The 16,716-nt window shown below is 45.4% G+C and overlaps 1 protein-coding gene across 3 annotated transcripts in view; it reads right to left on the reverse strand.

The window, feature by feature from the left end:
- SLC5A6 (solute carrier family 5 member 6) overlaps positions 1-16,716 on the reverse strand; it is a 1,144,170-nt gene that overhangs the window by 504,218 nt on the left and 623,236 nt on the right. For all 3 annotated transcript variants that reach the window (XM_069605582.1, XM_069605584.1, XM_069605583.1), the window contains exon 10: positions 10,607-10,719. In XM_069605582.1, coding sequence (XP_069461683.1) covers positions 10,607-10,719 — 113 coding nt within the window. The remainder of the gene's footprint in view (positions 1-10,606; positions 10,720-16,716) is intronic.

Raw genomic sequence — 16,716 nt, forward strand, 5'->3', positions numbered from 1 at the left:
CCTCCAGATGGGCCTTATATTGGGATTTAAATATCCCACGCAGGTGCTTTGAATAACAGCAACTAGATTGCACCTTTGAGTTTTCACCATTCTGAGTCCCCATTGCCTCTACGCTCCTCTTCCCAGTACTTTTAGCATTATAGGGAACTGATGTCCATAGAAGAATATTTAACATTACCTTGTTTCATGTTATTTTTATTAAGTCAGGCTGTTCTATGAATTGAGAATTATTAGAATAAGAGGAGATTAAAATTAGGATTTCTCAAAAAGGTACAAGTCTGACAATTCAAGGATTTCATCATCAATTGCTGAACCTTTGAGGCACCAACTTGGTTCTGTGTAACTAACTTTTTACAATATGCTCGCGGACATTAATAATATTAGAAGGACGTGTACATTGATAGCATGTCATTAAATATTTGGGAATTATTTCAGCTTCATCCTCAAAGGGAGATTAATACTGTGTCTCTCCTATTGGAGTCACCACTTCCCCTTGAAACCATCCCCAGGGTTAGAATTAGGTAGCGACTGCCTTCCCCAGGGGACATGAGAGAAGACTTTAGGCTAGGGCTTGGCAAAGACTCTGTAGATTCATCACAATCCACAGCATGAAGTTGAGAGTCCAGGTTTTGAGATTTAAGGACCCCCTCCACAGATTGTAGGGTTTCAGTTTTAACCATCTCCACAGTACATAGATTTTCAGAGGGTTCAATCAACCTTAGTGTACACTAAAGGTGGGGTCACAGAAGTGACCTCTTGCTTTGTGGGCCTAGGTGCTTGGTCCCCATTTGAATCTATGGGTTTTTCACCCAAGTGTCCTTCAGAGTGGCAGTTAAGGCCTTTTCTCTCTGAGGAGGTATCCTTTAAGGTGGCCTCCAAGTTTATGAGCCGCAACCTTTTTACAAGGTGGCTCAGCCGAGCCCAGGACAACAGCTTTTTTGCTACACTGGCAACATATCTGATAAGGGACAAGGAGATAGGACTTTTAGACCCATCTTTATTCCCATGGGTTTTACCATCTACATTTTGAGGGCCTTAGTGGAATGGGTTTCAGAAATATGTTCTTGAAACATGCTTTCTCTCCCCCTCAGTATGAGGAACCCCACAATACTTGTGAGAACCCTTTTAGCTTCCCACAAGTCAGCAACTACTACTGGCTGGTTTGGGGGTCAGGTTCCCCTGAGTCAACCAAACGTTGCCTCAGTGTAGGAACACAGGCATACAAAATGTGTTTTCTTAGGATGGAATTCCCCATACTTTAAAATATACTCACTTTCTGGTCTCCCATCTGCCCATTTAAGATTTTCAGGCACTCACCCAGGTGGTCCATTGAAAACCATCCCTTTTCTCATATGCCCTTAGGGGATTCGATATTGAGAAGGGTTCTTCTCATATCTAGGTATCAGAGCTTGTTTCATCCCATTCCAGGCACTTCTTTCAGTCTCATTCATATCCAAGATCACGATAGTCACTCTTGGGAAGCCTAAAAAGAACCCAGAGTATTTTAGCACTCACACAGACCAAACATTTTACAAGTGAGGTCAAATGTTTTCAGTCATAACAATGTCATCCCTCCTGTCATACAGACTCGCCATCTCTTGGATCCTTAAAGCTTCAGACTCAGACCCTGAAAAATAAGCACAGTCCAAAACATCTTTTTCCATAGATACGTTACTCTTTCCATTCTTCTGACCTTCAGGTTATAGTCCACGATAAGTTTCCTTTGGTTCAGTTCCATGAACACCCCACAAGTTATGCTATGGGGCCAGGAGGAGAAGGGGCTGAAGAGGGTGAGCCATCATCCTCCTCATCAGAACCTTCATACTATTCCTCAAGAGGATTTTTGACTGGTGCCTAAAACTTCCTCATCCTCATTTTCACCATTATTGTTCGAAGGAGCCACAGGGTTGTTTGTGGACTAACATTTTATTATCCCACAACCTTTGTATTAAATCAAGCTTGTTAGGCAGAAACCTGTGCAGTTCCCTTAGGCACCACTGCACAAGATTTAATACTACAGGTGTTGGCAGTAAACCCACTTGGTAGCAGTCTGCACCACCCAGATTTACCTGGTAGCTGTGGCTGAGCAGTCAGAATTCCCTCAAGAAGAGTTAGGCAGTATGCAAAGTATACACAATAGGCACTCAGTTACAATAATACAAGCAAACACTGACGAGAGCTTTGGTATCAAAGTATATAATTATTTATTTAAAAACACAGTTGAAACACTCCAGCAGTCTTATTGTAAAATATTCTAAACACAGTTACTATTGTAATACATACACCCCTTTTTCCTTATCAGATAAGTCACAGTAAAATACCATTTATTTTCATACAGAGGTGAGCGCTTAACTAGATTGCACTCCAATAAGTTTGTGAGAAAGGGAGGGGAAAAAGACAGAATATGGAAAGGTACACCACTCTAAGATTCAGGAACACTGTTAGCAAGGCAGAAGAGTAAAAGTCACTGGTGAGCCAAAGTCCAAAGGCTGGGCCAACTCTTAGAGAGCAGAGCACAAATGCGCCCAAGATCACACAGTTACACTAGGCTTAGAAAGTCTTGCAGAGGGTTCAAAAAGAGTTTAGAGAGGCTTTAGGAAAGTTTAGCCATGGTGTCCCAGACTAACCCAGGTTCGAAAGCCGGGGGCTAAATCTACCCCGTACAGTCGGTAGCAAGGGAAGCCAGGCGGGACACGGTACCTTAAGTGGGAAGGATCCTCCAGCGGTGGCAGTTGTTCCTGGTAGTGGGTGCAAGTCGCGTCGTCGTCCAGGGGAAGAGAAGATCTCGACTTGGAGGAAAGATGAAGGTTGATGCACTACCACGGAAGAAACCAGCCGCAGAGTTTTCCGGTTAAAGGTGGTACCTTTGTTTCGCGGTCGTGGTAAAACGTAGTATCCCGGTTGCCGGGGTGCTTGGCACAGGCAAAGCGGCCACAAGGTACGTCGGGAAAGCGAAAAGACGGTGAAACTGGTTATCCCCACCAGTCAAAGGAAGAAGACTCTCCGGCGGGAGATCTCTGTCGTTGGGAAAAGTGGTGAGGCAGTCCAGCAGGGCTCCACCGGTGGTGGTGTCGTGGCAGGTCGGCTCAGCTTCTCCCTCGTCGGATTCTTAGGTCATGTGGCGACTTCTGAAGTTCCAGTCCCCAAAGCCCTGCTTTTATGCAGAAAACCCCCATTCACTCAGCCTAGCTGTCACTCAAACATGCTAAGTGGTGAGCCGGCCGGCTCACCACTTGGGCCAATCAGGATGGAGTGCGACTTGAGTTGCCTAGGCAACTCAGTCCAGGGTGCTTAAATTCCCCTCCACCCCTCCTAAGTACCCCAGACAGAGTGGCACCACTTTGGATGGCTTCTGTGGAGAAGCCCGCCAAAAAGTGGAAATAAGGGCTCGACTTGGGTTGGAGTCACAGAAGAGAACACAAACGCCATTTTCGAATCAAGTTTTGGCAAAAAATACCAACCGGAGAATTAATATTAATTAAATAAACCGGCGGTATGTTCGAGGCTACTGTAAATAATTAAATAAAGATAGTAGCCTAAAACAATGGGAAATCGCATAGGAAAATATTCGCGGTTGAATATAAAAAGTAGTATCCACTGCCACCAGCCAAAACTCGATCAGGGAGACGGAGACGTGCCCCCTCGACTAACAGACCCCGGGGCAATTGAATTGCCCCAGCCAGTACGTCCACAATATGATGTTTTGTACTGGTTCTGTTCAGAATTTAAGACTAGTAAAGTCAATGGTGACTTTACATGCCCTGGGAGACAGTAGTCAGTCCCAGGGTATGGAGTCTATACTGGGGGGTCACTATGACACCCGTGCGTCACTGCACTGAGGGTGCTGTGTAACACACATCACAAAAACACATGAAGCCCTATGGAGTAAAATACACCATAGCCCATTAAACACATCTAGATTCAAAGAAACGCACTGAAATCATGCCCAAGAGTGAGGGTGAAAGAGTCTCACTCTTGGCAGGAGAAAAAAATAAACCCCAAAAATCCAGCAAAGCTGCTGGGTGACTCACTAGGTTAGGAAATTCAGCCTAAACAGAGAATTCTCCCTAACAAAGCTTACCTACTTCACAGTTGAGAGCATACTCCTTACATTTCTTATACAATATTTCTATTGGTACCTCAAGGAAAGCCTCGGGCTTACAACAGCCCATAGTGAGTGTTAGTCTTGTGTTTAGTTTAGTTGCACTTCCTTGGATAAACCAAACCTATTTGATGGTTTCTTTGGACTCATAGTATCTTAAGAGTTAATGTAATCCAACCTACACAATTCTCAGTCATGCCAACAGTGCTAAGGACAGTTTTCTAAAGCCCATCGAAGGCTTTCATAAAACTGTATCTGAGGCAGTACAAAACTCCACTCTTACTACCTGAACATTTGGTAGCGCAGACTGAATAGCCAGGCTTATTTTAGGAGGGAGAGGGGGCTGTAGGAATGTACCAAGAACTTCTAGCATACATATGGTTCAAAAGAAACAGCTACACTCGGAAGTATTGAAAAAATAAAGGTTTATTTTAAATACAAGTAGACCAAGAGAATTCATGGGGAAAGTAAGTACTTTGTCAAATCATAAACACAATATAAAAACCCAACACAATGCTTATGGTATGAAAACGGAATGCCTTCTCTGCGGCAGGGATCACAGATAATGTACAGTCACTGTGTCGGTCTTGATGGCCTGGAGAGTGGCATAAACCGGCTTACCAAATGATTGTCCCCATCCAACTGCATGTCGATGAGCTTGGTCTGCACATCTGTGTGGAAATTTGTGGGCTTAATCCAACCTTGGCGCCAGAGCACCACACAATTCCTCATCTGGTGGAAGCCAAGCTGTAGTCTGATATGTCGAGAGCGACTGTGCGTGGTCGGAAGCCACCTCCCCTCCTTTAACAGGGTCAAGACCTCAGCCTCATCAGGGAAGAAGTCGAGGATGGGCCGCAGCTTGTACAACAGCTCCTTATCGTACCTCGACAGGATGGCGAGTGCATTGACGCCCTTCATTGAGCAAGCCGCTGGGGTGATGATGCTGCTGTGCAAGCCGTTGGGTGATGATGCGCCTTCCTGCAGCATCAAGCTTCTTGCCTTCCTGGTCCAGAGGCACCATGACGACGAAGGAGGGTTGGAAGACCTTTTTCTGGTGGTGGCAGACAGAGTCCAGTGAAGGCTGGGACCAGAGGTATCTAGGGACTGAGTCTGGAACCCAGTACTTCTTTTCAAACTGATGACACTTAACAGGTATTACGAACCTTCATGACGGCCAAGCCATCCTCCCATATGTCATCCAACAAAGGGACCGAAACAATGGTCTTCTTGGAGGACTCCCGCTGTTCAAAAAGGAAACCTTCCTTTTCTTCTCTTCTTGTAACAGGTTGAAAAGTGTGGCTGTCTTTGAGAGAATACAGTGGAAAGAGCCAATCTGGTCAGGGGGAGAGGCCCTGGTGGGCGCATCGAAATCCGGAAGTTCCCCCGTCCGCAGGAATGTAGTCATCAAAACCATCGGTGTGAGTAGCTGTGGTGTCGATGCCCGTGTCAGTTTGAATTGGCTCCTCTATCAAGAAGCCACAACCCTTGGCACAGGCTGGGGTGTAGCCGGGGCCCTATGAGGCAGTGTCGGCTGATGCGGAGGAGGCCTTGGAGGACTACGTGCCAGAGCTGGGACAGAAGCAGTGGGTAATCGCTGATGAATATCAGCCACCAGGGTGTAAAGGGTGGGGAGTATCTCCAAGGACAAGTCCCCTGGCGCAGGAGCAGGTACAGGAGGTCCAGGAACCTGGCCCGAACCTCTTGGAGAGCTAAATGGCTGTGAGGGCTCGAGGGTCGGCAACCCCTGACGAAGCACAGGCAGGACGGGACCGTTGGCAAGGAAGACGATGGAACTTGTGATTTTGACTTTTTGGGGATCTTCGCCAAGAAAGCATCCTCAAAGGACCTCAACTCTTTTTACTAGAGGGAACACGCTCTTTGGTCCTGCTGGCCCTGGAAGAGGCTGGAGGCCACGTTAGAGTCCTTTCCTTCCTTGATCCAAGCCACCAACCTTCGACAGCAGTCCTTTCGTGTCCTCGATGAAAAGGATTGAAAATTAACAGCTGTCTGCCTTGTGATCGGTGGAAGACAGTAAATGCACTTGAGGTGCCGATCTTCAAAGATTTTTCAGGGCGCAGTTCTCACAGGTCCTATAGAGGCTTTTCTTCGTGGCATCAGCCATGGTCGAGGTGTAGGCCCAATCCTGGGCCCTTGGCACCATGAGCTGAACATCCAACGATGGAATGAAGATCTTCGCTGACAATGGGTCCCAGCTGCCGGTAGTCGCTGCGTGACGGTGGAGATGGAGAATTTCTTCAAAAAACAGAAGAAAAAAAACATTTTCAAGGAGAAAATCACGAGGACTCCCAAAACTAGAAACATGCAGTAAAATCTGAAGATGGCCACCAGGGGTGGAGCTTAGGAGGAGGAGTGTCATTGGCTGGGGGCAGTATGACCCAAAGGACACTGATAGGCTATAGAGGAGTGTTAGGGAGAATTCTCTGTAAAGGCTAATTTCCCAAACCTAGTGAGTCCCCCAGCAGCATTGCTGGATATTTGGGGTTTATTTTTTTCTCCTGCTAAGAGTGAAACTCTTTCTCCCACTCTTCTGCATGATTTGAGAATGTCCTTTGACTTTGTAATGTGTTTTATGGGCTATGGGTCTTTTACTCCATAGGGCTTCATGTGTTTTTGGTATGTGTGTTACACAGCACCCTCAGTGCAGTAACACAGGGGTGTCATAGTGACCCCCAAACAGACTCCATACCCTGGAACTGACTACTGTCTCCCAGGCCATGTAAAGTCACCATTGACTTTACTAGTCTTAAATTGTGAACAGAACCAGTACAAAACCATCATATTGTGGAAGTATTGGTAGGGGTAATTAGATTGCCCCTGGGTCTGTTTTTCGAGGGGGTACTGTGCAGCCCCCCTCGTCGAGTTTCTGGCTGGTGGCAGTGGTTACCACGCGAAATATTCCACCGGAATATTTCCTATGGGATTTTCCCATTCATTTTAAACGCACCACTTTTTTGGTGCAATGTTAAAGATACCGCCGGGTTAATTATTTAATATTTATTCCCCGGTTGGGTCTTTTTGCCAGGACTCAGTTTTAAAATGGCGTTTGTGTTCGCCTCTGTAACTCCAACCCAAGTCGAGCCCTTTGTTCCACTTTTGGCAGGCTTCTGCACAGAAGCCTCCAAAAGTGGTGCCACTCTGTCTGGGTCTACAGGATGTGTGGGAGGGGGGGGAATAGGCACCCTGGACTGAGTTGTCTCGGCAACTAAAGTCACTCTTGTGTGATTGGCCCAGTGGTGATCTGCCCGGCTCACCACTTAGCATGTTTTAGTGACAGCTAGGACTGATGAATGGGCGTTTTCTGCATAAAAGCAGGGCTTTGGGGACTGGAACTTCAGAAGTCGCCACAGGACCTAAAGAATCCGAAGAGGGAGAAGCTGAGCCGACCTGCAACGACGACACCACCGGTGGAGCCCTGCTGAACCAACTCCCCACTTCCCAACGACAGAGAAGATCTTCTTCCTGGAGAGTCTTCTTCCTTTGAACTGGTGGGGTTAACTCCGTTCGCCCTCTTTTCGCCTTCCTGGATTGTCTCGTGGTCGAATCGCCCGTGCCAAGTAGCCCGGCGGCCGGATAGTCACGCTTCACCACTACCGCGAATAAAAAGGCAGTACCTTTTAACCGGGAAACTCCGCGGCTGGTTTCTTCCCTGGCAGTGCAACGACCTCCAGCTTTCCTCCATGTCGAGATCTTCTCTTCCCCTGGACGAAGCACCGACTTGCACCCGCTGCCTGGAACAACTGCCCCCGCTGGAGCTTTCTCACCATTTCAGGTACTGTGTCCCGCCTGGTCTCCCTTGCAACGGACTGTTCAAGGTGTCCCGTAAATCCTTGACACTCTATCCTGGGATGACCTGGGACCTGTTAACTAACTTTTCTGAACTGATCAAACTCCTTTTTGAACCATCTGCAAAGACCTTTTAAAGTATAATTCAACTGTGTGATCTTGGGCACATTTCGCCTTGCTCTCTCCAAGAGTGGGCCTGGCCTATGAACTTTCTTTCTCTACAGTAGACTCTGCCTTTCTTGACTTGCTGTGGTTCTTTTAAAAGTGTTGGTATTGTACCCTCACAACTCTCCCCAGGGCTTGTCCAGCTAAACAGAGCTTCAAACAATGTGTCTATAAACATAAGCCCACAAGCCCAAAATTGATTCCAGGCACACCCAAACCAATTACCACAGAGGAATCCTTACAACAAAGCAAGACTGACATAAATCGTTCCCATGAAGAAGCAAAAGTAGCACAAATACTTAAGTCCCCCAATGCACCACCTTGCCCAATCCTCATGCACTAAAAATGTGCAAACTTAACTCCTCTGCACTGAAAACAGAGGTAGGGTGGAGCAGGCAAAGAAACTAAAGGTGTCAACATAGGCGATTGGAAATTGTCTCTATGGTCTACCGATGGGGGGGAAAAAAATCAAATAAAAAAAGAAAAATCGGTCCTGCCCACATATACCAAGTTAATAATATTCTCAGTTCAAGGAATATAGGGCCCTGCTGGATTCTTGGCAATTGCCTACAGGCAAGTATTTCTATCTCTCTACTTAGAATAAGTGACCGGCAAAATATTCTTACCCTCGAACTGCGGGTCATCCATCCAAACTAGCTATAATACTAACAACAAAGTTATGGCAGAAAAAGTCACAAGTTCACAGCGCTTATACAGTGATTAAGAAAATAAACATCAAGGCTGCGGGTATCTGGGCGGTGTGGGTGTACTGCCAATACACATCCACAGGAATAGTTGAAGAAAAACAAAGATGTTCCCAGTCTCACTGCGCTAAGAAATTATAATTAATTGTTTGTGCAAAGAAAAGCCTTTATTGTTTGTGCGAAGAGAAGCCTGACACGTGTTTCAAGCTGTGTACAGCTTTTCATCAGAGGCTTAGGTTGCAGCAATAAGAACTCCACTTTTAGAGTAGGACAATGCCAAATACAGTTCTCAAAATGCCTCGCAGTTGCGGAAAGCTCAATGACCGCTTGTTTCAGTCTACTCGTGTTACCATTGCAATGGTACAATTGAAACAAGCGGTCATTGAGCTTTCCGCAACTGCGAGGCATTTTGAGAACTGTATTTGGCATTGTCCTACTCTAAAAGTGGAGTTCTTATTGCTGCAACCTAAGCCTCTGATGAAAAGCTGTACACAGCTTGAAACACGTGTCAGGCTTCTCTTCGCACAAACAATAAAGGCTTTTCTTTGCACAAACAATTAATTATAATTTCTTGGCGCAGTGAGACTGGGAACATCTTTGTTTTTCTTTAGCTATAATACTATGATACTCCTACCAGCAGGATTTTCTTCTCGCTTAGAGGCTTTATCAGGCTGTGAGATTGTTCCCTTCATGTAAAGTGCTGCTCTCATGGGCTCTCTCAGACATGTAGCTCTGAACAAGCTTGGAACGCTTTACAAGTCTGGTCTCTTACTTTAACATAGGCAGTCTTGTTCCCTGTAACCCCGATTTCTTCTCAGGAACATAGCGTCCTGCTCACAGTCACCTTCTTCTCCCCAGTACCCTCCAGCTTGCCGTCTGCTGTTTTACTCTTTCGAGCTCTACTCCTAGTGAAGTTTGGTGCCCTGTTTCTCCATACCCCTCCTCATGCTGCCCAATTAACTCAGGGGTTTGACATTTGGGTGGCTGAGCCTTTGGTGTTGGGGGTGGGATCATTTTGAAGTCCACTGAAAGAGTCCTGTACACGCAGAGCCAAGTGTCTCCTGGTACCTCAGTGCCCTGGCAGCTTCTTACTCCAGCTGTAGAGTGCCACTGGTGGAGTTATTCTTTACTGATGTTGCTGTATAATGTGTTTATAGTAGCAAAAATGGCTTTCGGTAGCCATTTTCCTATGGTATGCTCTATGGCACATCCTGCACACAGAGTAATTTTCCCCTCTGAAGTTCTTCAATAATCTCTGATCAGTTGTTGCCATATCTTTATTGTATTTTGCAAGAAGGAAGTATCAGTTTTCGTTGCATGAATTCTTTGGTCAAATGGACTTCTAAACTCTACTTGTCTTTGCAACAAACTCATAAATATTCTACTGGTCAAGCTCTATTCAGAAAGTGAATCCCATCTCCTTTTCCATCTATAAACACATCTGACCTGACTTTAATCCCAGGATTATGCATCTACCACATAGTTGCGTGGGTCGATATTTAATTTGTTAGAGGAAGATCTTTATTCCCAAATGTCTGCTAAACCTTTCAAATGACATTCACTCTCCAATACCAAAACTAAAACTGCTACCCTCCCACCTCAATGGCCCAATTTAGACTACATTTTATTGTGAATTCAGCCAATGCGTTTATAGCAGTGGGGCCAGTTCCTGGTCCCGGATATTAAAATAAATTCCTTCAATTGGGGTTCTGTAAATGGTCTGAACATGACCAGAGAGCCTTTCGTAATCAACAATGGATCTAATGCATTGAAATGTCGTACAACACTTTCTCGGAACTGCGTTACATGGAAAATAAATTTTAAGACTCACCAACGACCTTGGAAAGCATGGTGGCTCGCGATTCTGAGAGGTTCGGAAAGTGGGGTTTTACCAGGTCTTCCATAGTAACAGTAGCTAAGGAGTTAAATGCAGAAGAAATGGTACTGAAAGGAAATAAAAAGGTATATTAGAACGTCCTTTGACATCACATACTTATGCCCAAGGTATTGGAAGTTCTATCTAAAATCTTCCATCCCATTTCTTATGACTCAATCTGAAGGTTGTGGGATGTTGGAATTATATAGCTGGATTACATGTTGTGTGATGTAAACGTTATACAGTTATTTATCCTCGGGTGTGATTTGAGAAACCACATTACATAATTGGAAGACATTGCAATATGGGGTAAAGGATGTCTCTTACATCACCTTAGACCACCTTGCAACCAATGTTTTTTTTCTCATTAAAAACATGCACAAATTTAAAAAGCCATACATTGTAATACATTTTATGGCAAGACTGAAGGAGAGTATTATACTTCACGTTATTTAGTCTTTCAACAGAAAATGTTACCATCAGATTATATTTGGCATAAACCCCTTATACAACCATTCTGATCCCCTTACATAAAGGCCATCACATTGCACTCTTTCATGAGAACTTGCTCTTACATGGCTGCTCTTTCAGTAGGCAAGTCTAATGAACACTTTAGATGAAGTGGTTTTTAATGCCACAGTGCTCATTTTCTGTGCAGAGTTTGGAACTGTTTTGAGGGTGTGTTTGCAAGCTCTGTAGAAGCAGGATTTGCCTTTTTCTGATCAGCACTACTTCCCTCTATGTTCACTCTAGAACCTCCTCCTCGGCTTCACTCTTCACCACTACCTCTGCTCCGATCTTCATCACCTCCTGCAACGATCACCAACCGCCGACAAGTTGTCAGTCTCCTTCCGCAAAAGCCCACACACTTTTTATGGACATGTTCTCTCCACTAGGGCTAGGCTTTCTAGGAGGGCCTGCACCTGTGTGTAGTTCTAGATTTCTTATATATAGTAGGGGTGTCACAGTATTAGTTTTATGACGGTACGATAACCTTCTTGCCAAATGACGGTATATCATGGTTATCGCAGAATAGCAGGTGGAGTTAACTAATCTTAACAAATATTTTCTAAAAGGTCATAAATTGCCAGATTTATCATCACTAACAAAACCAGGCGGCCAGGGCCAGAATTGGGCTTTTCAACATACTTTCCACTGAAATGCCTTGCTTCCACCAAACACAAACACGTGTGGAGAGGGGGGGGTGGGCCTGCTGCAACTGGCAAAGCAAACTGAATAGCTTTTCTTTAGTGGTCATTTAGGCTTTTTGCTCCCCCACTGGCTACTGGTGAAGATGAACATGTTGCCATCTTGATAACCTGCATGATAATCTTGATAATCTGCATCAATGGAGGCTGATGGTAGTATACGCTTGTGCGCATACACACGCACTCTCTCTTTACGTTACAGCCTTTAGTTTACTTGCGGGCCAAAAGGTGTTCAGTAATCACGGACATGTTACCCTTTGGTATGGCAGCAGGGAATACTGACAGATCAGTGAATTTCGCAGTGTGACTTATTATATGTAAATTCAATGATAGAACCAGGGAAATCTCCCCGTTGCCATATGTTTAGAGAACATTATCCATTATAAATATATAAACCCCAAAACCACCACCCCAAAGTAAACCCTTTTCCTTCTTGGCACTGTATCTATTCTTCCTATTGCTAACATATTGATTTTGTGTCAAGCATGTGTTGTTTATGGAATGGCATTAAAAACTGCTCTAACTGAAACTACTTGGCAGACAGCACATCCAACAGTGCAAGACCAAGACTGCGCAGCACTTGCTTACAGCAGCCTTTCCAAATCAGATTGAAAAACATACTTAACGGTATGAACGGTATAAGCAATGTGACGGTTATTGTTCAATTAAGTGGTTCACGGTATCTTTAACGGTATACCGTTATACCGTTACATCCCTAATATATAGTGGAGATTGGCTGACCGTATATTGCTTTATAACTGAAGTGATGGTCTCCCTAGACACCCCGATCCAGTAAAAGGGCAGACCAATATCTTGCTTTCCAGCGCCACACCAGTGGGGCTTACAGTGAACCTGTTTGAAGGCCGCCTTCCCCAGTGCCTCTATATCAGACTCATAATGTTCGTATGGGTGCGGACTCTGACCCATGAAGCAGCCCTCCTGTAAATAGCTTGTGGATTCTCCTGAACACAAAATTGCGTAAAGTTAAAGTGGGGTGCCATTTTTTGCGAGCCGGGCCGCTTCACCAGGGTGCTGTGGGTCAAACATGAGCTCCTCCTCACACTACCCTAAGGTCCTGCATCACGAAGTGGTGGCAGAACCTTGCCAGTATGGTCACCCTGCCATATATCAAGGGGGATGAAGGGAGCATAGTCGCACCTCTTTCATGCAAATAACCCTTCCATCTCACCGATTTTGGAAGAACACGTGCATGCTTATCGTGTGCCTTTGAATACCAATAACTTTGTGACAATGATATGAATGATAAATTTGCTAATCAAATAACTTGGATCCCTAATCAAGAAAAATGGCAAAATCTGCTGATAAAAACAAAATATATATTTAAATTCTTTGCACGGATATAATGGGAGCTGTATTCTCCCAAGTAGACCCCAAAAATACCTTATTCAGGTGGCCATGGAAGGGCTGGCGCCCACAGATCCCAACCCTGGGGGCGGACGTGCAAGGGAGGGAGGATCTTTTGGGTAGAGGAACTTGGGGTTTACCCTTGGGGAATACCCCAGGCGAGACACGGTACACCCTACTGTATGACACATGTTCCCTAACCCATGTGTGTGTAGTCTATTCCTGTGCCATTTATTCTAGTCAAACTTAGTCACTGCTGCTGCCTTACGTCTCCACTGGCCTAAGTGGCCCACCAGAACCTTGGCGCTACCTAACTCAGACTTTTGTCTCACCCTGGTCTCAAACTCCGCCACCTTTACAATGTACTGCACCTAGGGTCGCCATTAGACCCTGCCCGATCTGTCTTAATCTGTGCTGTGCCCTATGGTCGCCATCAGACCTCACCTGATTTGTGCCTCAATTTGTGTTGTGCCTTATGGTCGCCAATAGACCACCATTGACCTGTGCCTTAATCTGTGCTGTGGCCTATGGTCGCCATCAGACCTCATCTGATTTGTGCCTCAATTTGTGTTGTGCCTTATGGTCGCCAATAGACCACAATTGACCTGTGCCTTAATATGTGCTGTGCCCTATGGTCGCCATCAGACCTCACCTGATTTGTGCCTCAATTTGTGTTGTGCCTTATGGTCGCCAATAGACCACAATTGACCTTTGCCTTAATCTGTGCTGCTGCAGATAGCACCTCACCTGATTTGTGCCCTGACCTGTGCCCCTGCCCCATGATTGTCATTAGGTATAACACTGCCCTAGCCACTTCATATACTTCAATGTGCTTCTAGTTGCCCTGACACACTCAGGTGACACACTACCTAGCTAGCCTTCTACACTTGCCTAGTTTGCCACCGCTTTGCCCACCTAGAACCTAGCCTACTGGTACTCGCCTAGTTCACCTAACTGCCAATATACAGGTCTCTTTACAGACTGCTCAGACCTCTCTGGCACCGAACCACTAGCTACACGCCTTTGCATGCAACCTAGTCCACGCCCACAGTTTGGACTTGGACTTGCCCACCCACTCATCCCTGCCCACAACCAGAATGAAAATCACCCATTACCAATCCTTACACATTGCTCTGAGCCTCCTTACCACCATGGCATTTGCATCCGCGGACTCACACCCTGCTAAGGACAGAAACATGAGACTGAGGGCAAGACTGTCCTGTCTTCATGAACCATCTTCCTACCACAATCACAGAGGCTATATCGATCTAGCAAACAAATGTTCGCAATACCCCAAACCTACCACCCCCCCGCCCTGCTCCTATAACCACTAACCAGCCACCGTCACAAAGAGATGCCCCCACTAAAAATAAACAACCTCCCTCGACTCAACCAACTAGTACCTTATCAATAATTGGATCTCTCATTAATGCAAGATCCATGGTCGCCCATGCTACTGAGATCTCGGACACCCTAACTAATGAAAACTTAGACCTACTAGTCATAACCGAAACATGGCTCCATGATGCGGCTGGCCCTGCCATCATGCTAGCTATACCTGACGGCTACCAACTACTAAGAGTCGATAGACCTAACACTAAAGGTGGCGGCCTAGCCATCATTCATAAAGCTACCTTACCTATCAAACTAGCTACTACCCTGATATTCCCATCTTGTGAACTCCTTACTGCCAAATTGCACCTCTCTTGTAACCGGACTCTCACCTTGCATGTTATCTACAGACCACCTGGACCATTAGGAACCTTTGAAGACGACCTAACCAGCATCATAACTAACAATACTAAAGACCATGCTCAAATACTATTACTGGGAGACTTTAACCTGGGCTTTAATGACAGCAACGACAAACATGCCCTATCTGTCGCCTCACTCCTGAATGACTACGCCCCAACTCAAAAAGTCTCCTCTCCTACTCATGCCAAAGGTAGAACCCTAGACTGGGTTGCTGATCGGAACTGTAACATCAGCATTACCAACATAATACCACAATCCTGGACCAACCACCACTTAATTGTATTCAATGCCTCACTAGACCTTATCCGACCTAAACTTATACTCATGGCCCCGCCACTCCCCACCAGAAGTAAGACATCACATCAGAACAACTCCTACCCCACCTTCTCCCTACTCTTAATAACTTAGACAACATCACAGACCCCACGTCGCTTGTAGAAGCTTACAACAGTTCAATGATCAAGGCACTTGACTCGATTGCCCCTACCAAGCTGCGCAAAAGCAAACAACTTTGTCACCTTAACAACTGGTTCACGCCACACCTGAAAGACCTTAGAATCCAAAAAAGAAAGTTGCAGTCAATCTGGCAACACTCACCCACTGAGGAGAACAAAACTAAATTAGCCACCCTCGCCAAACAGTATAAAAGGAAATCATAAGTACTAAAAGAAATACCTTCAATGATAGAATCTCTAAAGCCAAATCAGACACTAAGGAGCTATTTTCCATCCTCCGTGAAATGCAAACACCCATAACCCCACCTGACAACATTCCTAAAAATAAGCCCTGGTGCACTAATATACAAAATGCCCTGGCGGGTAAAATTAGCTTGCTCCAATCCAAAATTGCTAACAAAAAAGCTTCCTTGCTCCTGCCAACAGAACCCATACTGCAACCTCAGCTCCTCCCAAACCAATCTAACACCCCTCACCCATTTAGCTGCAGAAAAATATCCATATTGGAGACAGAAAAAAATCATACTATCTCTAAAACCTTCCAATTGTAAAGGAGACAACTGTCCGGCCCAAATTATAAAAGATACAGCTCGAGACCTAGCAGCCTTCATTTCGAAACTCATGAATGCATCCTTTAAGTCTAATCTAGTACCTAACAACCTCAAACAATCCTGGGTGCTTCCCTTGCTAAAAAAACAAACACTTGACCATGCTATACCAACTAACTACAGACCCATCACTACCGTCCCTTTCCCACTTAAAATCATAGACAGAGTAGCATACCTGCAAATCCAGGACTACTTAGAAACTAACAATTTACTAGGATCACGGCAATCTGGCTTCTGTCCCCTTCATGGTACTGAAACAGCCTTGATTGACCTCAAGACCCAAATTGACGAGTTGAAGGACAATGGTAAATCAGCTATGCTACTCCTCCTTGACCTATCTGCGGCCTTCGACTTGGTAGATCATGCAGTCTTATGCAATCACCTAAGCTCGGCCGCTCATTTCTCAAGTGATGCCATAACCTGGGTACAATCCTTCCTTGCAAACCGGACAATGAGAGTCTTCTCCCCCTCAGCAGCCGCCGATCCCATACAAGTTTCATGCGGTGTTCCCCAAGGATCATGTGTTTCTCCGACGATGTATAACATCTTTACTAAGCCCCTGTTTAATAAGTTGGACAGACTGGGTGTTGTCTACACTAATTACGCAGATGACACTCAGATTCTAATCCCCCTTTCGGGTAACTTCTTTGAAGACACGGCCTTAGTAAATAAGA

This window comes from Ambystoma mexicanum, chromosome 4p (genome assembly GCF_040938575.1).
Source record: "Ambystoma mexicanum isolate Mex_15411 chromosome 4p, UKY_AmexF1_1, whole genome shotgun sequence".
NCBI lineage: Eukaryota > Metazoa > Chordata > Amphibia > Caudata > Ambystomatidae > Ambystoma > Ambystoma mexicanum.